A 25,874-nucleotide genomic window follows, 5' to 3' on the forward strand; every position below is an offset into this window, starting at 1 on the left:
TGAGACCATCTAAGGAACCTGAAGGTGAACAAGTCCATGCGACCTGATGAGATGCATCCGCGGGTCCTGAGGGAACTGGCAGATGAAGTTGCTAAGCCACTCTCCATCACATTTGAGAAGTCCTGGCAGTCCGGTGAAGTTCCCACTGACTGGAAAAGGGGAAACAGAACCCCCATTTTTAAGAAGGGTAAAAAGGAAGACCCAGGGAACTACAGGCCAGTCAGTCTTACCTCTGTGCCCAGCCAGATCATAGAGCAGATCCTCCTGGAAACTATGCTCAGGCACATGGAAAATAAGGAGGTGATTGGTGACAGCCAGCATGGCTTCACTAAGGGAAAATCATGCGTGACAAATTTGGTGGCCTTCTACAATGGGGTTACAGTGTTGGTGGATAAGGGAAGAGCAATGGATGTCATCTACCTGGAAAAGTGCAAAGCATTTGACACTGTCCCACATAACATCCTTGTCTCGAACATGGAGAAACATGGATTTGACAGATGGACCACTCAGTGGATAAGGAATGGGCTGGATGGTTGCACCCAAAGAGTTGCAGTGAATGGTTCGATGTCCAAGTGGAGAACAGTGACGAGTAGCGTTCCTCTGGGGCTGCTGTTGGGACCAGCACTGTTTAACATCTTTGTTGGACCGTGGGATTGAGTGCACCCTTAGCAAGTTTGCTGACAATACCAAGCTGAGTGGTGCAGTTGACACACTGGAGGGAAGGGATGCCATCCAGAGAGACCTTGACAGGCTGGAGAGGTGGGCCTGTGCGAACCTCATGAAGGTCCTGCACATGGGTTGTCACAATACCATGCACAGCTACAAGCTGGGTGGAGAATGGATTGAAAACAGCCCTGAGGAGAAGGAATTCGGAGTGTTGATTGAATGAAAAACTCAACACGGGCCGGCAATGTGCGCTTGCAGCCCAGAAAGCCAACCGTGTCCTGGGCTGCATCAAAAATAGCGTGATCAGCAGGTCATAGTAGGTGATTCTCCCTCTTCACTCCACTCTCATGCGATCCCACCTAGAGTACTGCATGCAGCTCTGGGGTCCCCAACATAAGAAGGACGTGGAGCTGTTGGAGCGAGTCCAGAGGAGGGCCACGAAGATGATCAGAGGGCTGGAGCACCTCTCCTATGAGGACAGGCTGAGAGAGTTGGGGTTGTTCAGCCTGGAGAAGAGAAGGCTCTGGGGAGATCTTATAGCAGCCTTCCAATACCTAAATGGGGTCTAAAAGAAAGTTGGAGAGGGACTGTTTACAAGGGCATGCAGTGATAGAACAAGGGGTAATGATCTTAAACTCAAGGAGAGTAGATTTAGATCAGATACTAGGGAGAAATTCTTCACTGTGAGGGTGGTGAGGCACTGGAACAGGTTTCCCAGAGAAGCTGTGGATGCCCCCTCCCTGGAAGTGTTCAAGGCCAGGCTGGATGGGGCTTTGGGCTACCTGGGCTAGTGGAGGGTGTCCCAGCCCATGGCAGGGGCACTGGAACTAGGTGGTCTTTAATGTCCCTTCCAACCCAAATCATTCTCTGATTCCATGATTCACTCTGTGACTATTTCTAAACACACAGAAGAACCAGCTCTGGGAGTGACATTATGCTAAGGAAAAATTTTCAAGTTGAGATCTCTAAAACAAGAGCTTTTAAATCATTATTGAGATAACTAAATAATATGATAGATTACAGATCCCAAACTAAATATGGTACACTACAGATCCCAGTTAACTCAGAGAAATGTGGCTGATCAGTACACCTAATATTATCAGGTCACATCTATTGAAGTCTGATTGTGGCAGCTAACTTAAACTTCATAACTGTTCTGTTTTTTTTAAGACCTGATCAATTTGTGGTCTTCTTGCTGAAACTAACAATTAATGCCACTTACACTGAGTCTTTTTACTGATGTAGTCACTTGTATATAGACTTAAACCACATCAGAAATAGCAATCTAATGCTACGATATTACTAATTTTAAAGTCTTCAATGGTCTTACTCCATCTCCAACTGTCTCTGTCCTGTATTAAAAACATCATTAAACTGGATAAAGAAAGATAATTTTGTCTTTGTATTTTACAAGTATATAACAGGATGCATTGTACAGTGTTCAGACTTTTTCCAGTTGATGGAACTGTGGGGCCCAAATCTCATGCATAGCCATTTTAGGGACATTTCGGAGAAGACAACAGGGGTGGAAGGGGAGCAGCAGTGAGGCAAGGAGACACAATGGTGAAGGATTTCAAGACACAACCCCTGGTGGGTCTGTGAGGAAGCTGTTCTGCCCAAGGGCATGTGAACCTTTCTATCAGCAGAAATGAAGTGCATTACAGAAGTGGATGAAGAAGAATTTTGCAGACCAAGTGCCAAAAGGAAAGAACACTGGGTAGGTGCTTTGATTCCTGCACTGGCCCAACATGTCTGAGTGGGCTCCTAACCAGTATTGGGAAAAAGATCTTTTGAGGGGAGGTTTTTGTGTTTTTTACTGACTCATTATCACAGCTCATCAGCTTCACAGGGTAGTGGGTAACAGTCTAAGCTTGTGAAGACATGGCATTTTATTGGCCAAATCCTAAGCAACCGAGGCTGAGACAAGCTGAAAACTCTGCCAGCCCATAAAGCTTGTCAAGACTTTAATAGTTAAAAGTATAAGGGGAAACAGAAAGAATTTGCTGTCTCTGTACAGGCTGACTCACTGGGATGACTTCCCATGGTGGTGTTTTGCACAGGCAAAGTTTAGAGAACAGGGATTTAGAGAGGCTGATGAAGAGGGCAGTTACAGCACTGTACCAGGTGTCATTGCCCAGGCGATGGTGGGGACCTGCAGGGGAGCCTCTGTGAAGAAAGACCAGGGCTGCCCCATGCCAGATGCAGCCAGCCCAACAGACACACTGCAGGGCACAGCTGAGCCCCTCAGCCAAGATGGTGGGCCCTGTGAGAAAATGTATTTAAGAAAGGGCAAAAATCACCACACAGGCAGAGGAGGAGGGAAGAAAAAGAGTGAAAACAGGCTTGCAAACACCAAAGTTGGAAGAGAAGCTGGGGGAGGAAGTGCTTGAGGCACCAGAGCAGGTTCTTCCCTGCAGCCCACGGAGAGGACCATGCTGGAGCACATGTCCACACTGTAGCCCGTGGAGGACTCCATGTTGGAGCAGGTGGATAGTTCCTGAATGAACTAAAGTCCATGAAGAGCCCATGCAGGTATTCTTGAAGGACTGCAGCCCATGTGGAGAGCCCATAGTGGAGCAGGGAAACAGCATGAGGAGGAAGGAGCAGCAGAGAGTTGTTATGGACTAACTGCCATCCTCTGCCCCTCATCCTCCCTGCGCCTCAGGGTATGGGCAGAGGAGTCAGGAGTGAAGGTGAGCCTAAAAGACAGGAGGATGCTTATTTCTTTGTCTTTATTTCTCACTATCCAAATCTATTTTAATCAATAAATGAAAATAGTTTTCCCCAAGTCAATTCTGTTTTACCTGTCACAGTAATTAGCATGCAATCTCCTTGTCCATATCTCAATGAACAACCTTTCTCACCCTATTCTGTCCCTCTGTCCTGTTGAGGAGGAGTGAGAGAGCGGCTGGGTGGATGGCTGGCTGCTGGCCAAGGCTAACCCACCAGAAGTGCTCAAACTGAGTAGCAATACAAAGGGAAGGCTGAAGATTTTAGCAGAGATAGTGTAAAATGATTTTTTACACTCATGGGATTACCTAATAAATCATGGGATTAACTAATAAATCATTAAGTACCCGTGTTAAAGAATCTAGTTGTATAAAATGAATAGATATAATGTCTCTTACTCTGTTTATGCAAACATCATATTAAGAAGTACAGAAGAAATTAATAATGAAATACAGTTTGTCAACAAGTTTAACAAGGATATAACAGAACTTCTCAACATATTTTTGACAGGGAAGTGTTTCGAGAAATCATTTATCTTGCATACACTAAAAAAAGACTGCAGATGGGTTTTAAAATAACACATTTACTTAAATGCTTTTTCTCTGTATCAGAAGACTTTTTAAGAAAACTCTTTATGTTTGAACTTCAAGTAGATGGAATTTCTTCTAAGAACTCTTCCAATAAAAATTATTTGTGTTACCGTTTTGCATCTTACATTGGGCTTTTTTTTTTTTTCTTTAAAGGAATTGGTCAAATCATGGACACAAGTTCTCTAAGTAGCCAATGTTTAAACATGTTCTACTTTGCTAAGTTTTTCAGTTTAAGGCTATTTAATAGATTCTAAGGTGAAAAATTTTAAAAATTGCATCTGTTTTCCAAACCTAGATTATAAAAAAAAAATAAGCTATTAACTTTTGGTGACCTTTAGTATTATGAGAACAAAACTGAATCAACCCAAAATCTTCTTGAGGTCCTTTGTTTACTCTTGGTGATGATGTTTGTGGGGTTTTTTTAATTTGGTAAAACATTCACTTTGTACTTTGATATCTGTCTTCAGTACTTAGATGGTATAAAATCAAGAAAGAGCTCTTATTTTCACAGTACAGGAACTCTTGTGCAAATAATCCAGCTTCAGGAGTCAGATGAAGATAGCTAACATGACAAGACCCAGGATGAGACAAAAAAATAACCTGCAAGAACACCTTGCAGGTTACGAAGAATATGGAACTAGCTGCTAAAAATATTTTCTCTCTTAGCAGAGCACATGCTCAAATTCTTCAGCATCTATGCTTCATAAATATTCATGATGATTTAAAAAGGTGGCTCTGAAATGGTCTTAAGAATCATTTTGGGCACAAGCATGCCCAACACTTGTTGACAAAGCCAAAGTTATGATACTAGACCTTCCATCCAGTCACAGTGGGGGCGGGCAGTTAAGTGTTGTAAATGATCCCTTGTCTAGAGCTGTATTAGAAGTACGCACAGAGATTGCTTCCCTCAGCTCTGCTGCTTCTTGCTTTGTTTGCTGAATGTTACACCCAGGTATACCCAAAGGCAGATGATCTAGTACCTACATTGCTGCCTTCTGGAATTCTTGTAGTGATAGAGTACAGAAAAGAATGAGGTTGCTTTAATGGATATGACTGTATACTGTCTTATCCTGAGTCTAACTAAGATTACTAAGGATGTCTGTAAAATCCCTCTGAGCTCTATAAGCAAAAATTTAGCATTATGAATTGATAACACAGATCCTGCAAGTGATGCAGTGGAATTTTGTGGATATTTGCTCATTAATACATCAATGTAGAAATACCACAATGTGCAATTTCAAACTCCCATCAACATATCTGCAGCTAACAGTAATACTTGTTCAACTCCAGATGATTCTGAACTTTATCAATTTTCTTTTGATTCCTTTTTTTGAAAACAAAAGCAGTTCCCAGAATTTCTAGGCGGGGAACAGACAGGCTTGTGGTTCCTTTACTAGTAGTTCATCTACTTCATAATGTTCTGGTTTTTCACTATGTGAGAAAACCTTTAAGAACAACAGTGTAAACGTGATAGTTTACACATAAGCCACGTTCATTACTGTTAACTAGCTACCATTATGATGTAGGGTTTACTTTTCAGGTATTTCCCAAAGATCAATAATTTCCCGTTGTTCTTCTAGGAGAAATGATATGTCAAATTATGAATGATTTACAATAAATTCTTTTTAGTTCCTTCTGAAAGGAGTATCCAGACGTTTCTAATTCTTATCTTTTCCTCATCCTTTAGGTTGACAAACCAGAAAGGATAAATTACTGTGCTACTCAATAATAAGCTATTTGGGCCTAACAACTAGGCCTAACACATCAAGAACTAAGAAGCAGATGTTGTAACTAAAATTCTCAGAGAAAGACGGCAGTTCCTCAATCCATTCACTGCATCAGGAAAATCAGTACTAAGCATGCAACCTTCCCTATGACCTTCCCCCAAACATTTCAATCCTTGTGCATATACAGCATTGCTTTCTAAATCAAAATGTAAACTTGTAATCCAGAACAAAAAATTCTCAAAGCTAAGTACATTACACATACATGTTACTGTAAAAACACAGCACTTGATGCATTACATAGATTTCTCAAGCTTAAAAGAAGCCAGTATGAAGAAGATAGGGACACAAAGGAAGACATTACCTATCAGCACAGTTTGCTGCAGCTGAAACACAGTTTAGGTACTGTCACTTTTTGTGAACATTACAAGAAAGAGAAACTTGAAAAAGGTATCTGAAAATTAAATTAACAGCAGTTTTGGTGGGCACAGAAACTAAAATAAGGAATAGATTCCCATGTTGCTGGGAATCCAAGATGTGATAAGGGAAATGAACACTCCAAGGTAATAAACACACTTCTTTTGCTCTGTGTTGCTCTAGACTAAAAACAGTTATAAAACAGTCAGCCACTAGAGCTACAGTTAAAAACAGTCCTTTCTCCCAAATAATTAATATATATAGCTTTGTTGGACCTTCAAAGAATACCATACCAGGGCTAAATAGTACAAGTCAAAGAGACAAGATTATTACTCAATTTAAAAAAGGTTTTAAGAAAAATCATTAAAGTTTTTTATTATAGGTTAATACTTACTTTTTGTTATTTTATTTATCATGTATCAAAGATTAAAGTAGCATGCACAAAGCCAAAGGTCTTATGGCCACCACATATGTAACCTCACCAGATGACCTCCACCTTACTCAGTAGAGAGAGGTAACTCAGCAGAAATTATAAGTTGTTTGGATGATCAATAGTCTTCACTTGGTAACCAGAAATAGTGCTCAGTGATTGAAGGCAGTAAGGTGAATTTTGTAGTAAGTTTTATATTAAAAAAGAAGTCTGTGTACTACAAAATTGCATTTTATTTCACAAAATATGAATAGTTTTTCGAGATGAAAGAAGTTGAAGGTGTAAACTTAAACTCTAAGGAAAGGAAGTTGCTTTACAACTTCTACTCTCTTCCTTCCCTGAGAATAAGCAGTTGTAAAACCTTCATGTGTTTGGAAAAAAAAAAAAATAGAGTGAACATTTCAAATTCTTACCTTATGAAGAGTGGCTTCCACAGATTTCATATGACTAATAATCAATTCTTTGTCTCTATTACAAGAAAAAAAAAAAAGTAGTTAATAGAAATTAAATTCTACTGATGTAGAAATTCATTTTCTGCTACTTTATAAGCTGACAAATTCTATTTTTTTCATCAATTATATGGGTCTAAGAACTATGGACTTATACACATGTAAGTCTTCCTGTCTTCTCTAAACCTGAACATTCCACTGATCCGTTTCCAAAGGAAGTCCAGTCAAGGATCCTATCCTTACAAAACAGAACTAATTAATTTCTAGGTTAGTTACTGACAGAAATCAGTCTGTTCCTCGTGTATTCTCAGGTGTTCATCATAAAAAGGGAAGTATCTCTAGATGGAATTTTGGACCCAGGTTAACAGGTGGTCCCCAGGTTCTTTTTTCTGAACACAAAGCCCTCTGACTACAGTTTATCTATCTGAGATAACATCTTAAAATAAAAGTCTAGTAGTATTTGTTTATAGCACCTAGGTAAAAAGTTTAAAAAATTAATCTATTGCACCCCTACATGCCAGGATCCACATTTCATTCAATCTTTATTTCATATATTCATCAACTCCTGCAGGTGTAAGGGAAATTGGAATTGCATCATAGAATTATTCTTTAGGATTATTATCCAGAAATGTAATTCAGGCATGAGGATCATACTTTACAACATCTTTTACACAACAGCTGGGGTGAAGATACGATAGAAAGTTTCTATCTAGCAGAGAAATGACCAAAAGAATACTAAATTTCTGTCAAGTTCACCACTATCAGACGCTTTTATTAATACTACTTCCTACTCTGTAGGAAAGTGGAACAGAATTGCTGATCACCACTGCAAGGAAGTCAAGATAGCCATTCTCAGAATAAGCCAACCATCTTGCTATTCTTTAAACCTGTACAAAAGATTAGGAAAGAAACTGAAAGATACCCATGCATTGCTTACAATCACTCAAGTTATGGAAGAGGTATTAAAATAAGATTTTCTAGACAAAACTAAAGTCTATTTCACCCACTTTGCTTATATGTTCCAAATGAAAAAAAAAAAAAGACATTTCTTTTGAAGAGTTGGCAAAACAAGAACAGTATAGGTTTTTCCTTTGTCAATATGCAACTGCTATATACAGAAATAAACCCAATTTTAAAACCACTTCACGTTAAAATAATCTTTTCTGAATATAAAAAGGGCCACAGGGAATGATCTTTACTAGACTGTGTAAAATAGGTTGGGGAGGGTGAAAAGGGGCAAGCTTTCCAGAACAAATCCTTTTTCAGGTCACATCTGCTTTAATACACTCATACTAAATAACATTTGTCATTTTAATTAGCTTGTTAAACATTTCACTGATAACTATATTAATTACGTTATTTCACTTGTGCGTAAAACGCTTAAAGCTTCTAAGCTATTGTTCTTCAGAAGTCAACTGTATCCCTGGTATAATGAGAAATTTTAATTTTAAATTAAACTTTTTTAAAATCTTAGCCATGGACCAACAATATTCAAAGTAGATACTACAATAAGAGTAACAGATAACAGAGTCTGCAAAGATTTATCTTTTTATCTGACTATATGACTGTAAAAGGTTAGTAATAATCTCATTCAAGTCAATGGAACACCTTTTGACTACCAATCTTTTCAAGATTAGTCCCTGAACATTTCCTTCCACTCTCCAGGTTATGGTACAAAAAGGCATGGGGTTTATGTCTAAATCCAAAACTCTCTGAAATCAGCTGAAAGATCTACCCTGTATCTAAAATGGTTTTCAGCCCCTTTGGCAGCTAAGTCCTGTAACCTAGCTGACATTTCTGTATTTATTATAAATAAATTTTATCTCTCTATAAAAAGATGATGTGGAAATAGAGAAAACAAGCAATCATTTCTTAAATAAACAAACCATTAGGGATCTGCCGAAGAGATGCTGTCAAATCAGTAAGATAATTGGCAAACAAAAATGCCCATGCTATTTCAGGACCCAGAATTTGGAGCATTATTATGGGATAACTACAGAAAACATACCATCTAGTATCTTGAACTAACAGTTTTCTTTAGAAGACTATCACTGAATTTCAAAGAGAGACAGATGTACTTTTGTTTTCTAGCATTACATTAGCCAGGGCTAAAACCCTGTGCATGAAAGTAAGAATTGATCTTTTGTCCGTTTTAAGTGATCTCCCCAAGGTCTCAGCGCTCACTTCGCTGCCATGCAGAGGGCACTCTCTGCATCATGGATGCTCTCTCTCAGTCGACGCTTGTCCTGCTCCAGCTGGGTAAGAAGTCTATTGAGCTGACGCAGAGATTGATCTTTTCTTTTCAGCTCCATCTTTGCCTCCGAGAGTCTCTGCAAGCAGACAGAAAGCAGAGTTACTTGTCAGCCCAAATAATTAACTTCAATTTATGCCATAGGCTATTAAATAAAGTGGAAAACAGACTGACTGTGAAGTAGATTTGGACCATTACATACTAAGGTTTTATGAATTCTCCAGCAAAAACATTACTAACTCAGAACCCTCCAGTTTTTAGTAAATTGCCTATGTACAAATATGTTTTATAAAATAGTGATTTGTTGATCCAATAGGCACATATACTATGCTACAGGTGTATTTACAAATACCAGATCTAAACAGCATGGAAATAATCAAAGGCACAGCATTAAAGAGAACAGAATAGTCTCACAACTTAATTTACAATTAACATTAAATAAAAGAACTCACAAAGAAAGAAAGCAAATAAACAAAGTAGCATTTAAATATTCTGCACTATTCAGAAATTTCAGGATTAAAAATATAAGAATCCAATATGCTCTGCTAGTGCATTAAGTACAGTTTTGCTGCAATTCCTGCTGAGAATAAATCACTATTTTAAGGTGCTTTCACTATTTTAACATTAGTTTTCCAATATGCAAAATAGCATGTGTATTTTTTTAATCTTTCTCTCCGTCTTAGAATTAACACGACATACTTTAAATCAATTCAAATTAATCCAATATAATGACAAACAGCACACAGAACTAATTAATATACAACCTGGCTCGTTGCCACTCCTTTCTGCTGGGATAAATCAATACTTTCATAGACTGGAGTATTAATAATATGATTTCATAGTTTTCTAAATGTTGTATTTCACTTACAGGTGTTAATTGCCTTTTTAGAAAGAAATTATAATAGGTGGCTATAAACATCCTTTTACAAAATGCAAATTCCCTGACAGATTCTAAACCAATAGAGAAGGACAGAGAAAGCTGCACAGTTGCAAGACTGAGCTCCTGTATTTTGATTTCAAGATTTATGGATATGTTTTCTGCTTAAATTCTAAGAATGCTCTGCATAATTTGTACTCAGGAGTACTTGACTTGGACTGCGGATCATGGAGAATATGTATTATGCTGTAGACATGATTAAGAACAGTATATACAACAGGCTGATAAAAATTTGGGGGGGCACTGAAAACTCAACTAATCTGAAAAATCTTCAGACCTAGCCAAGGGTCAAAGGCACTTCAAAAAACACTATGCAAGAGAAAATTTCTGTAAAATAACAAAGTACAGCATAAAAATGCTAATCCTGTAAAATAGACTGAAATCTGTGGATTAGTGTAGGTTTTCTTCAAATACTTTTTCAAGACAAAAAAGCAACCAGTTATTTCAACAGTGTATTTGGAAGGTACAGCACCACTACCTGAACTCTCAGTTCAGCAATTTACAAAATCCAAGATGAGAATAATCACTGCTGTAAGAAAAAAAAAACAATTAGGAGTTTATTTAAGAAACTCTAAACCCCAGAAATGTTAATATTAGTCTTGCTCAAATTACTGCAGGTTGAATAACTCTATTCTGCCTCTTATGTCATTATTTTCGATGAATGCTATTTTTCACCTAAGAACACATAAACACACAGATCTCATTCTTCCACTGCATTATTAGCATAAAGATATCCAAAAACCAGAAGTGTTGCTTTCAGAAATTCTACTCTAATGCTACCAGCAGCCATCAAAGCCCTGTCTGAACAGCTGACTTTGTGAATTGTCAGATTTTCAGAAATGTTATTTCCAAGAAAACAGATATGGATTAGCAAGAATAAAAGGAGTTATCTTTAAGAACGAAGAACTTTATCTTCTTCCATTTATTGTGTTTCCATTTATTTGTTTGTTTTAGGCTAAGTCAGCAATCAAGAAACAGCTCTGAAAACCGAGTCGAGTCCCGTCCATCCCCCCCGTTCATATTCCTATCTTTTGACAAACAAAATTTATTGAACAGAGAACAATGTCTCTGGTGACAATGCTTTGTTCACCTGACCTTCCCATATGATTGAAAAATCTTTTTTTAAGATGCAGTCACAGGACTGAGCTCTGGCTGATAAAGAATAGATAATTCTGCTAATATTTTGACACAAACAACTTCTGATTTAGAGGCTGCTGGAACAGAATCTGGCACCAAGATTCTAGTGGTCTAAATAAGTGAAGATAGGATAATAGGGACATTAACTATATTTACTTCATTTTTACTAGATAACTATCCTTCTACAGGGGCTGAAGAGTTGTCTGCTCCCACATAAAGCTTTCATCACTGACTACAAAAGGTGAAGAGACCCACTAGGTGTCAAAATCTTCTGGGAGCTGCTAACTAATCTTGCTTACCAATTGCAAGTGCAGGCCTTTTAATGAAGCAATAACAGGGATGAAAGCACGAAGCCTAACTCTTTGAGAAGCACAGCCAGCAATCCACACTAGCTAGTGATGAAGCAAAATAGAAACGATTAAATCAAATATCTCACTGAACAGATGCTTTATTATATTCAAAACTCACCATTATTTACAGAAATCTCCAAAGGATTCAGACTTTACCTATCAATAATATTGCAATATCTAAGCAAAATATAAACTGATTTTAGCTCTCTAAAAGCAGTTTCAGCATTCACTTGAAACTTCTTGCTACTGTGGGTTAAAGTCAAGCCTTGGAAATTGCTCACATACAGTGTGGAGTATTCTAAAGTAATGGCTGCTATGCCTCTCTTTTTTTCCTTCTTCAGATTGATCTAATTAAAACCCTTGATAAACTTTATAGACTCTAATATTTCCAGCTGAGTGACTGAAACCAAGAGGGTGTGCCTCAAGGCAGCAAGGCAACAATGATAAGCAGCAGGTTAGCCACTAATTTCTCAGCCAGGGTAGATTGTGAAAGTGTGATGTTCTGATATCCAAGAAAGTGTTCAGGAGAGAATAGGATAAATCAAGTTTAATAACTCTGCTCCTAATTGTTCCCTCAATGCTCCACTCTAATTACTTGGAGAACTCTCCTGACTGTCACCTGATATTAAGTTGTTGGAGGCTGAGTGTGGAGCAGTGAGATAATCAATAAACATTTAGTGGGGAGAAGAATGAAGATCCCGTTAAGCAGTGGGAACCTGCAGCACCCAAAGCCCTTCTGCTCATGAGAAAACCTATGGGAGAGCCATAGTGATTGCAAAGCAATAATCCAAAGCACTGTTTTTAGGCCTAGAGGCCTTTAGGCAACAGTACATTTGAGAAAAAAAGGTTAACACGGTCACCCTAATTACAGCCCATTTTCACATTCTTCATATATAAGCGAAGACAAGCCAATTAGGTAGAAAGGAAGATAAGGGAAGTTTTATTTGTATACTAATTAAACCCCTGATGAAATTAAAGGAAAAACATACAGCTCTGTAATTGTGTCTGAGAAAGGTCACTTCAGGTTCAGTTATCAGAAAAGCACAGCCTTGAGATATTTCACTTAATCCACAATATACCCCTTATTTTGCCCCCCCCCCGGTCTTAGTATTTACAAAAATAAGAAAATTTCAAAACCTGATAATGCATTTATCTTGAAATGTTTTCTGTGGACAATTACAATTGTAGAAAGTTGAGGCTAAATATGATAAGAAGAATGAAGGTTTTAAAACCTACTATGTCTGCACATCGTTCTGTGAAGATGCTGAGCTTTCATTTTCAAGCACAAGTGATTCTGAACCAACTCAGAAGCCAAACTCCAATTTATTGACATTCAGTAAAATCCCTGTTATCTGTTTAGTTCAGATGTTTAGGCATTCAGGTGCTAATTCAGACATCACAGCACTCCTTCCTCTACAGTCCACCAAAATCTCACAGATCAGTTGAGTTTTCATCAGAATTCTTAGAAGTTCCCTTTAGAGATATTTTAGATTTAGGCTTCCCCCCGCCTCCCCCATAAACTGAGCAAGTAAAGAGATCTGTTGGAGACAACAGCAACTAACTGATAGCACTGAAGAAAAAATCTCATTGGACGTCTCTTGGCTGTGTCCTTCCACAAATAATTTTAGCAATCTTACGTTTTGCAGTTAGGAATATCTCTCTTCAAAACCAGTTACAAAAATAAATCAAAGTTTAAGACTGTCATTCTTTATACAAAAAGAAGCACTCTATTCAAAAGATAACAGATGGACAATCATTCTAGACGAATTATGACAGTCATACAGGTTAAATTCATGCAAAGCATGTGTGACACATTTATACTGAGAGGATGTTTTCCAAGATCAACTAAAGCTAGATCAAACCGCTTACTAAATTAGATTTAAATTACACAGAACGCAGCACTACACGATATGTGCATTATGAACTTATTGTGAAATTAAAGATTTTGTCTTCAGGATGAAGTTTTATATGTATAGTTTCCATTTAGATGCAAAATATTACTTTTTAACATCCTGAAAACTGTCCTACACACATAAATAATAAAATTCCACAATGAAAAAAAGAATACAAAGTTTAGCCAGCATCCATTCGTCCACGAGTTGAGACACACTTCCCATTATCCCTGTTGGCAAATATAATCTTCAGGATGGTCTCTGAATGCATCCTATAGATCCTCAAAATACATGCTATAGATAACATAGAGAGGACCTGCAAAAGGTCCAAATCCAAAAGGTACAAGAAGTTACATTAATATTTAATGCCAACTGTATTTTTAGTGTGCATGACTGCAATGCAAACCAAATTACATTTGCTCAAACTCTACAGCTGAATTTCCACAGGATGTTTTTCTGAAAAGAATTCTTACTTACCCAGAACAACTCAAATGAGTTCATTCAAAATGAAACTTCTATCAAAACAGGAGATTAAAAATCTCAGAGAAAAAAGTTCCGTGGCAAAAAAAAATTCATAACTGAGACTTCTTACAGATACATGGAAAAAAAAAAGAACGTCTTAGACATACATTACATATGCCAACAAATAAGATGGATTTACACTTCTCAACTGGAAGCCAAACAGCAATATCAGCATACTATATCTGGATTCACTGTGTGTCATAGTGGCTACAGTAGTGTCTTTAAAACAATTTGAAATGAACTCCAAGTGGCTGTTCTGCTCTTGCAAAGCAGAGCTAACCTGAGGCTGATCACCCATGATATCCCTTCAATAACAAATGCTTTCACATGTCCTTTAAACTTCTCTACGAAAAGAACTATGAGTACTCAAAAGGACGCTCAAATGAGATCTATCTACTTCACAGGAAAAGCAGTGAATTTTTTAACTTCTTTGCTACTGGACCCTCATCCTGCCAGCAGTAATCTTCTCGTATGCTGGCATTCTGAGAAAGAACATACCTGATGACACCTCTCTGAAGTATGTGATGCAGCATGGAAGCAGCTAAACACAGCTTACAGATCACAGTGTATCTAACAAGGTGCAAAATGGCTCTTCCATGTCTTTGAAAGTGCCCTGTGTAATGAGGTCACAGAGAACCAGTGGGTCTGCTAAGCAAAACAGTAATTCCAACCAGCACAATGATTTTAAAAAATAACCAACAAAATACTGGTGAATAAAGGGATACCTGCAAACATATTTTCACATTTCTTACACAATGTCAAATACAATTGCTTGTGATTGTTTTACATAAGAAACCCTCGCAATACTGGAGCACAAACTATGCTAATACAGAAAGCTTTAGCCAAATTAGTATCATAAAAAAGTCAAGCAATCACCTAAAGACAACGAGTTGAACAATGATACAGGTAGCTTAAAAAGCAGCTGTGATATACAGTTACTCTACAAGATCTAGAACCTAAGTATTAAGAAACATTTCAATAAAAATTTGAGAGTCACACAATGGATTAGAGGGGAAATGCATATATTTTCATCTTGCAAGAGATTTTTCTTACAAAAGTAATTTGAAATTGTAGGCACTCATTTTGTCAAAGCGAATGGCATTACCTATGTCTGTCTAGACAACAGTCCATTTATTGACTGAAGCATAGCTCTCAGATATCCAAGTGAGTTTAGGAACCACAAGCATTTTACCTGTAGTGGTTCAGGCTGGATTACAATGACTCAAAGACTTAAAGCTAGGTTTAATATCTCTGTGCTACAATGTAGACTTATTTCTCAAGAGAAAATCTATTCTGATCAACAAAAAACGAATGCATTTTTTAATTGCACTAGGTCAAAATGTTTAGCAAAGGATGACTGAAAATGTTTTATGAAGTCATTGAGCTGTGTATGCTTTTAAATTATTGTGAATTAAAAGAGCAGTAGCTATTTCTGAATAATTCCACATAATAACATTTCTTCTGGAAGAAACATCCTATGTTCACATGTCACTCAGCTTCAAAGTAAAACTAAACAAAAATTTGGAAGTTTTTACATGAAGCAATTACAAAACATAAACTGCCCACACACAGGCTAGATCATCATGGACTGTTAGCAAACAAAAGCATTGGTGTTGAAATGTGTTAGCTAGGTACACTGCTGCATTTGAAGAGAAACAGAAGTTGAAAAAGTTGAGGGACACCCTTTTGAATACCAAGATGCACTCAGCCTTCCAGACATACACTAATCCAATCAGAGATAATAATTAAGCCCTACTTTTAAACAATGTTTTGGAAAATGTTTAAGTGCATAATAAAATTTATGCACATAATAATCTACAAATTTTTATCATCTCCTGAGCTAAGTGAATTATGTTAGCATTACTGGAAAGCTGCAGAGAAGGATTATATCACCTTAATAGAAGAAAGGCAATTTTAGGAAAACTCAGGCTTTATCACTGTGATTTTTAAGTGTATTAAAAAAACCTTTGATGTTAAGTGAGAATAAATTGTTGGAATCATGTGTGGTGGCATGAGTACATGATAATTCACTCCTCATTCACCTCTGACATGCCACCTCAGGACTGATGTTTCTTTTTTCTCCCTAGAAAAGTAAATTCCTCTCCCACTACAATACCTAACCCTATGCAAACTAGATAAGATCCAGCCCTGAAGGAGCAGCAGCATTTCTGTGCTTTGGCAGTGTCATGCCTTTAAATCAGTTATTTAATCTCCATAGAAAAGAAATAATGCCTTTTTTTTCACTGTTACACTTTTTACCGTAATAGACCCCCAGCCTTTTAGTTGTTACAGTTCCAAGTTTTCAAAAAGATGGTTTATACCTGGTATTGCAAAAGAGGACTTTTCATAACTTTATTGTGTACCTATATGTATTGAGGCATCTAACTTTACAGGAAAGTAATGTATTACTGATGCTGCTCTCTAACACTGCTCTCTGCTACACACAAGCATCTGCAATACTGTTGCTTGTTTTTGCTATACATTTAATTGTGCACATTAGCAACACAGTGTACAAGATAAACATACAAACAGCACTTAGACTTTACTATGAGTGAGAATCTGGACATAGACTAAAAAGTCATGAGGGACAGGTTAAATCACACAGCATCCTGCTTCAGAACAAAATTTAAGAAACAAGTATTATGGTACACTGTCTTCACTTTAGACACTGGTTCAAAAAATGAGAATCCTAAGAGTCTTTATCATAGTTTCAAGAAATTTTCTAAATAGAAGGTTGAGTTCTGAGTAAGAAAATACACTATCCATGACCTTAATATACTGGTAGCCCCAGATAAATTGTTTTAGAGCTGCAAGCCATTCCGCAGCAGTTCCTTGGAAGAGGCTGCTGCACAATTCCACTAGATACTAGCGCACTAGTGCGAACCATCACATTAAGCTGTTACGGACAGTGACAAGTATGTCAATTTATGCCACCTGAAGTTTTGATCTTGCTTCAGCAAGAGTTTTTCATTTTCTTTACTTAATGAATTGGATAAACCTTATTTTAACATGGCACTAATGTGGGCTTCAGCAGATTGATCACTTCATGCAGTTTACACTCAAACACTGCATTCTCCTTCAGAAGAGTTCTGACCAAACCATACATTTGTATTCAGGTATATGTGTATCCACAGACAGCCCCAAATACTGTTTAGTGTATGCATATTTTATTTTAATATTATGCCAGCCAAATCCTGCTGTATGAAGTGCCTGCAGCAGGAAACACGCATACATGATTCTCTTTATCCCTTTTACTCTTTAAACCTCAATAAAATAAGAATGAATTGATAAATATATAATTTCATACTAAAAGGTCTATTCTTTTATACAGGTCACCCATATTCATTAAAAACTGGAGAGTAGTCTTCTTAGCAGAAAGAACAGATATGGTAAAACAAAATTTATCTAATATAAAAGGCAACTTCTAAATCTTTCTGTTGAAAAAAGTTCAAAAAAATATTACATCCCAATATTCAGCAAGGAGATCAAAGTGCTGTAAAGGCATATTGATTGGGTGTCTCCTTTCCCTCTGGATATACTTTGTGTCATATCAAGTGCTGACTGAGAGCACAAACCTTTAACAAGGAATACATTTATCTGAACATGGCACACACAGATCCTGAAGTAGACATGGTAAACACTGACAGCGATAAATCACTGCAGCTGTTGAATTGAATTATTATTCATATTTTTCACTTTTGGTATGTTTCCTAGTTACAACAAAAAAAGGCACCATGATGGTACAAAACTTGGAAAATCACCTGCTTCACTCACCTATAGAAGCAACAGTAATACATATACTCTATTATCAAACACATTGGGTGATACCACACAACCAATTATTTTAGTAAATTATCATTAACTTTGGTGTTTTTTTACGAACACTTATTTCTTCATTCTCATACCTGAGAAATTTTCTTGTATGACAGCAAAGTACTATTTATAAATAAAATCTTGGGACTGTTACTTAGAATTGAGAATCTTACATTTGTAATTTTTAAATCACTTAATTACTTATTGTACAGTCCACAGACAAAAGAAAAGAAACAAACAACAATTAAGCTGGGTTTACATTAGCTAAAAAGCTTTTTTAAAAAAATTAAAAGTCATTTGAACTAAGAAAGTAAAAAGAGTCAGGTAGCAACAAGAATTTCAGTGGCTTTTTCATAAATACTTATTGTGAAAGTCAACACAAGAATTTAGACAACATAAAAAATAATTTCTGTTTTGAATGTGTTATCCTGCTACGATCTCAAAGAGCTTCCACGTTTTTCATAATTAAAAGAAGATAGCATAGCTATTGATTTTGGAAGCTGAAAGCGGTATAAATTTTGAAAAAACTTGCCCTTGAAAATCAACAAAGACCTAATGAAAATGAAGTGCCAAATTAAATTCAAAAACCCAATTATATGAAAGATAAGCATCACTGCTGTTGTTGCATGTAGCCAAGAAGGAGGACCGAAGTGCAAAGGAATGCATCTCTTGCTTCAGCCTTATGCCAGCTAGATACAAAATTATATTCCAATAGCTTAATTATATTCCAATAGGTATTTGAGAGTTAGTTACTTATGGTTTCACAAGAAGATATAAAGATCTTTCCAGACTTAGCTTCACACAAATACAAAGGGAGATCATGGAAAAACCTGACTAAGTTATAAAAATGATGGCACCCTAGAGATATCCTAGATAAACAGTAGCAAGAAGCAAATCTATGTATAAAGCACTTGTATATCAAGAACCTGTATAACAGAAAGTCCTACACATTGATATCTAAACTACTAGGAAAAATAGAGTTTAGAACATTCATTTAAAAACATCACATGCTGTTTTAAAGATCTATTGATCCCCTCAGCACATCTCAAGGTAACAAAGTTACTTTGTAGTTGACCCAATAATATAACAAAAATCTCCCAGGCACTGGATTTACCAAGAAGCCTTTCTGTATTTTTGAGTGAAAACTGAAACATAGTTGAAGGTCTTGAAGTAACAGGGATAAACAGTATCTAAGTGCAGATGCTTAATAACCACACACTGTAATTACACAATAATCCCATTTTTCTTCCAAACTACATGTCAATAAATCTTTCTCACTGCACTATAAATTCCAAGGTCATGGACAGAGGTGTTTATTAGTATAATTACAATGCAGCAATAAAACCATTAAGCTTTTATATCCTGATATTGTTCCATTTATTCTTCCCTCCCCCCAAGGGAGGCAAACAGTTCCTACAAATGGAATACTCAGAAAATATCCGAAGCTACTTTTAAAAGACTATAAAAACTTTCTGGTTCATGCAATTACTTTGTTAAAGTTTTCCTTTACTTAATCTTCAACAGAATGTCTGAATTATTTTTTTTAATAGCACAGTGCAGCAAGCAGACTCAAGATAAAAAGTATTTTCTGAAATGAACTATGTTACTACACCGTAAAGATATAACTAAAACAGCCTAGATTTCACTCTGTGCCAGTCATTAATATATTAGACCAAAAAAACCCATGGTCTTAGCCATTTGTTGTGAAGTAACTTGTGGTCCAAATTCTTGACTTGTTTCCACATTAGTTTAATTATTCCTGGGCACAATTCTACCTGTCTTGGTTACTTGCCTTCCTCTGCAAACCACCAGAAGGACGCTTAGGTACATGATTAGTAAAATGACTGTTGAAATCAGACTAGCATGATCAAACTTTTTCTAAAATTTTCTATAGAAGGGAAAACCTGTTCTTACTTGGAAATTAACTCCTGGTCATAATTAGGTTTCAAAGATTAACTGATGTTATGTAATCATGACTTATTGCAGTGTTTTTTCTCAGAACACCCAAATTGTTCAAATGGTGAGCTCATCTTCCTCAGTTATCTTAAACTCTTAAATTACAATGAACTATCACCAACATTCAACTTGCAAAATTGGACAAAAGAGGAACTGCAGAGGAATGAAACAGTAACAATAATGCCATGTCCTTTCAAAATAAGGGCTTCTAATGAAATGATGTTTGTGAGACTCATACTGAAAATTTTTAATTGTTATACTGAACTTCATCTTAATGTAAATACATAACTAGTTCATAACCACAAATTCTAACTTTATTCTTCCTCCTATTCTGCTCATTACTTAGGTATTTTCCAGAAAGCCTGACTCAGAAAAGTTAAGGCAGACCTTCAACAACATGATTGCTAGTTGCTTGGTTGCTTCACTGATGACTGTGGAGCAAATACAATACTTTCCTAAAGGCCATGTACTGACCTCAGTCCCTCCGGACTACTCATGCTGATACTGATGAATGTTCTAGGCACAGAACAAAGGAAATACACAGTCCTAACAACCTGGCTGGAAATAAGTTAGTTCAGTGAGGAAACACAGAGATCAATATTCCTAATGAGGTGATCTCTAAACTGGAAAAAGAACAGGGCAACCCCTGGACCCTGAATCTTAGATGCTAACCAGAGAAGCAAAGCAAGGAGAGCTATGCACCTCAACATAAAGAGCTGCTTTCAAAGTGCTAAACAGAATAGAGCACAATTATTTATCTCCAAGAGAAGATTTCATGCACCAGTTTGTGATTTTTAAAAAAATAACAACGCGGACAGTAAGACAATAAAACAAACAAACTTCATGGACAAACCACAGAAGAGAGAAATTTAAGGTGACGTTTAAGTTTAGGTATCTGAAGTGCAGACTGAGTAACAGAATGCAGACTACATCACAGTTGCCTTCTCTTCCCTTCAGTGAAGAGAAGCTCTCAGGTCCAGTCCACAACAGGATACCCTCTATGTGTCTCTCCTATTATGTAAAGATAGCAGCTGCTAGAAGGAAGCCTGGGAAGTCTATCCCTTCCCATATACCTGAATTCCACATACAATGCATTGCAATTTTTAAACAAGAAAGCACCAAGGACCAGCTCCAGGGCAAGTCTTTAGTTGACCTAACTCCTTGAAGACTATCTAAGAAGTTATCAGTAGTGGAAGTTATGTAACACAGACAAACAACGAGCAGACTTACTTATTTTACAAATAATGTTAACACAAACTGAAATACATGACAAAACTGTTTAACCTGTAGTTTATTGTAATAAAAAAAAACATATGACCTCTTTTGACTAAGAATAGGGCAGATGGCAATGCTAATTCATTCTTACCTACTTTATAAATTATTTAGGTGTTCAGAACACAGAGAGTACGGAAACTTAAAAAAGCCATTTAATTAATGAATTATGTATTTTAGTTTCTAACCTGTTCAGAGGGGAGCTTGCTTCTCTTTAACATGCTAAACTTGATTAATACAAATTTTCCATTAAGTTAGATGCTAATGGTAATCAGCCATACTGCTGTCTTTAAAGAACAGCCTTTAATTTAACTGGGCAATGGATGGAAATGCCATTTCCTGACAAAGTGACAAACAAGTTTTTGGGAATTGACACTATCCCCTCAGTGCACCCAAATCCTAACAGTCTTTCCAACTTAAAAGGACAAGAAAGTTTAGAAAAAAATAAATACAAACACTATTTCTGTTCTTATAGTGATTGTAATCTTTGCTGTTCTATTTGAAAAGCATGAAAATCACTTGGTCTTCCTAAGTGAGGCCTTTTAACCTTTCTTTAAGTTAGAATACTGCACCATTTGCAGAAATAGCCAACTATAGAACTGACTTGCAAAGTGTGTGCAATAGTATTAATAAAAGTAATTGTATAAATAATTGAAAATATTTTTCAGAGTAAATATGTGGCTATAAATGTATGAAGAGGAAAAGCAACAAAAAGCAGAAAATTGTGTACCATCTTTATTTGAAATCCACACCAAGAATAAAGAGTCTGCTCAGGGAAAACATCCACTTCTAACAAACCTAGAAATCGCCATCAGAATCTAATTAATTCTGATATATCTGTTTAGCAAAGGATACTACACTTCCTGAACACAGACTATACATATAAAGATTTAAATGAAGTCACTCCAAACCTTCCCATCAGAAAATGTTTTAAGTGTTATCAAAGCACTGGGATGAGGTTCTTTTCTCACTTATGCTGTCATAAATCAATGGCAGCTTCACTAAACTCAGCAGAGTAAATAAACCTAAAATTTAGGGTATCTTCTTCTAAAACATGTATTGAAGACTATTTTGAGGCAGATCAGTAGCAAGTTAACATGATTTAACATATATTGCATTTGAAATGCACACAGAAGTTATTCATTAACAATTTGTATAACATGCTCCATAAATTTAACCTTAAAAAGATACTGTTTTTATTACAAGTACTAAGATACCTAAAAGGACGTAAATATACAACCAGTGCCTGTCAATAGGAAGAAAAAATATTTTACTGGAATTAAGACATGCTTGTATAAGGAGTAAAAATTATGTCTGCTATAGATGTCTGTTTAGCATTTGTGTACAAATTTCTCTTCAAAGACAGGGGAATGAGAGCTACTGGTTTACCTCATCCAATAAAAAAAGTGGTGTAAAAGAGTTGCTTAGTTCCAGCTGACCTTGAATGTAATTGGCTACCTTGGATGTCTCTATGGTATACGCCATTAAGAAGATAAAAATATACAGGATTAAAATCTGAACCGATAAAGCTAAGAAATTAAGTATTACTCCTTTAATAAGCCTACTTTATGAAAGTACGTGAACACCCAAATATCCCCTTACTGATTGCCTTTCAAGTGTGAATAAATTTAAAAGTTATCAAAAGTAAACTTATCTAATATTTTATTTTTCCCCTTTTTATCTGTTTAAAAACTATGAATAAAGGATTCAAAGCAAGTTTTTTTTTTTTACCCCATGACACACTACTCCATCCAAAATCACTTGTGCGCCACTACACTCTCCAACTTTTTACGTATACTTCGTCCAGACTGACAGATTCTTTTGTATCTTAAGATGAAGATTGAGGCATATTATTTCTGTTACATTTTTTCAGTGCACAGTTCTTTTTTTCCCTACTTCTGTACTATTTAAGAGTTTAAAAGTTTATGCAACTGTAAGAACACTGTTTTACACGGTCAGAGTTGATTATTACAGAGATGAAACTGTTCCACTGTACTGCAAAACAAGAGCTACAAAAAAAAAAAAATTCAAGTCACAAAACTCAATTAGCCAAGAGAAAAAGGTCTGTCAGTTAAAACGCCAGGGCAAAGGCAGAGACCACTTCTGTCTGTCATGAATAAAGCCATGAATAAAGAGGGATTGTGGTAAACTGTGGGAGGAGGAAGAAGCTTATGAAAGATGTATACTTAAATTTTAAAGACCCAAACATGTAGAGCTCAAAATAAAGTCCTTTTACTCCATGGTATCAAAGTAATTTGTGTTAGACTGCTACTTGAATTTAGGAAGTACTTATTCAGCACAGGTTTGGACCTGTAAAACACAATGATAAAAATTGAAGGCATGATGATTTAGGAAGTATACATTATAAAATCATACATGCATGATAAAAAAATTAAGAAATACTAGATCATGAATGTGTGCTGCCATGCTACCACAACTGATCTTGTTTCCTTCCTTGATATAGTCACAGATACGGGCCATTACAACCACAATGCCATTTTGTGCTAACTATCGTAGTAAACATTATGAAGGAATTAGGAAACGTCAACCAATCTTCTGGTATTTAAACACAAGTTTAGGGACAGTACACAGCAACAAGTCTACAACTTAAACTTGGTTCAAAACTCCTCCATGTAAAGGATTGAGAATTATGGAGTAATAGATTTAGAAAATCAAATCAGTATAACTGTAAGTGGTAAGTTTTAGCTCTAAGGTTTATTTTTGTCTTAGCCTCCATCCTATCACAACAGGTATATTATTATGTTGTATTGTATCTTTACAGCTTTCAGCTATAATCAAGCATTTTACACTAAGTCAAGTTGGTCCAGTAGCAAACAACGGCTAGGGGGTTGCAGAATAAGGATATATTTTAGTATCACTGCTGTCAAAAAAATTGTATCTAGCCTTTAATTAATAAAAATATAATTCGTGAAATTTAATTCAGTATCCAAGAATCCATGTAATAAATCTGTTTAAAACTCCATTCTATATTTAAATGCCTACAATTGACTTTTTGTTTCATTTCCTTGGAAAAAATGTAAATGTATGTTTTACATATAAAGTAAAACATGGTGAAATACCATGCATTAACTTATAAAGAGTAGACCCTAATGAAGTTTTCAAATAATACCTGTCTTCTATTCCTTCTCTTCTTTATGCTCCTAATACCCATTTAAAAGTCTTGAATCAAGTATTTCCCAAAGAAATCAAACATAAGTCTAATGGTTTATATAGACTGCAGTTATATCTGAAACAAAAAAGCTGTAGTATTAACACACAACCTGACTTAAACATTAGACAAGTTTATTCTTACATTGAAATGAAATGCCCAAAGTTAGGGGACTGGGAGGGAGAAAAAACATAAAAAACCAGCAGGTAAATTAGCAATGTCATTGTCTTTCATGTTTAGTGAGATAAGGCATTTGAAGTAAATAATACTGCTAGTGGAAACTCTCAATAAATTTAACAACATCCTTCAGCTTCCTCCACTGCAAATCACTTCAAACTTCAACTCTGTTGCAAGTCATCCTCTTTGACATCCATTTTTGCTGTTATATTTTCAACAATGGTCTCTGACATTTCTACTAGTTTTGTAGCTTGCATCTTTTTGGTTCTCCTCCTGCCTCTTGACATTTCTTATCACTTCCTCCCTAAATCTTCCTCAGAATCACAAGTGCTTCTATTTCTCAAAATATCAGTGAAGCAGCCTCTTTTTCTCAACTATCAATTCACAGAAGAATACTGAAAAGTGGAAAGATAGTAGGGCTGAAGAGCAGACACAAGCAGCAAAGCTTGCTTTAAATAAAAAATAAATAAAAGCTACGAGCTCAAGTCACCACACGTTACTCGTCTGCCATCACAAGGTTTCTTTCTCTTCCCATGTTAGATATCCACCTGGTTTCAAACCTCTTACTCTCTCTGCTCCTCAATTTGGTATCAAAGATTCTGATAACTTCTTTTCCCCATTATTTGTTATGTCTGGGGAAAATACTAAATCCTGATGAAAAAGGATCTTCCTCTACTCTCACCTAGCATATTCAAAACTGAAAAATGCATTGTCTACCCTAAGATTATATTCAGGAAACAGCTAATCCCAGCTTTAAAATACTCTTATGATCTCTATTATAAGTCAAAGTATTCCAGTATTTCTTCCTTCATTACTCCTGTAGTCTGCAAACACCTCACAATAGTTAGAACTGCTGTCTCTTAGGTATCATGTAAAATCCAGACACTTTACATATTACAGATACTGGTGTACACCACCCAGTCCCAAAAGCAGAAAACAGAAGTTATACCTTGAAGTTTCATCTTGAAAGTGTTTTCTGAGTGCCCTAAAATTCCAACGGACTGAGTAGTATGTGTGCATTTACTCCTATAATTTTATTTACAGAACAGCAAGATTTGGCTTATTCACCAAAAGATAAATTTCCAATGCCTATTTCAGAAGGATGATCATCTTACCTTTATAGTTTCACTTAAGACTTGGTTTTTATCTGCTTCTTCACTGGAGTACAATTCCAGTTTATTATTTAACTCCTGTAGCTGTTGTGCCTGTTCATTCAAAAGCACTTGTGCCTGATGCTCCCGATGTAATGCACTATTTAATTCTTCACATGCACTTTCAAACCTCTCATGGGTGATCAGTTTCTGATAAGGGAAATAAATTGTGTTTGATTGTGTAACTGTATTCACTTGTTTACATGCTTGACTTTCAGAGTTCCACTTGCAAACATATCAA

General features: G+C 36.2%; 1 protein-coding gene across 1 annotated transcript in view; it reads right to left on the reverse strand.

Moving 5' to 3' along the window:
* Positions 1-25,874, reverse strand: part of CCDC171 (coiled-coil domain containing 171) — a 134,073-nt gene that overhangs the window by 32,585 nt on the left and 75,614 nt on the right. The window contains 3 exon segments of the mRNA XM_075739772.1: positions 6,971-7,025; positions 9,191-9,336; positions 25,598-25,783. Of these exon segments, the coding sequence (XP_075595887.1) occupies positions 6,971-7,025; positions 9,191-9,336; positions 25,598-25,783 (387 nt within the window).

This window comes from Balearica regulorum, chromosome Z (assembly GCF_011004875.1).
Source record: "Balearica regulorum gibbericeps isolate bBalReg1 chromosome Z, bBalReg1.pri, whole genome shotgun sequence".
Classification (NCBI taxonomy): domain Eukaryota; kingdom Metazoa; phylum Chordata; class Aves; order Gruiformes; family Gruidae; genus Balearica; species Balearica regulorum.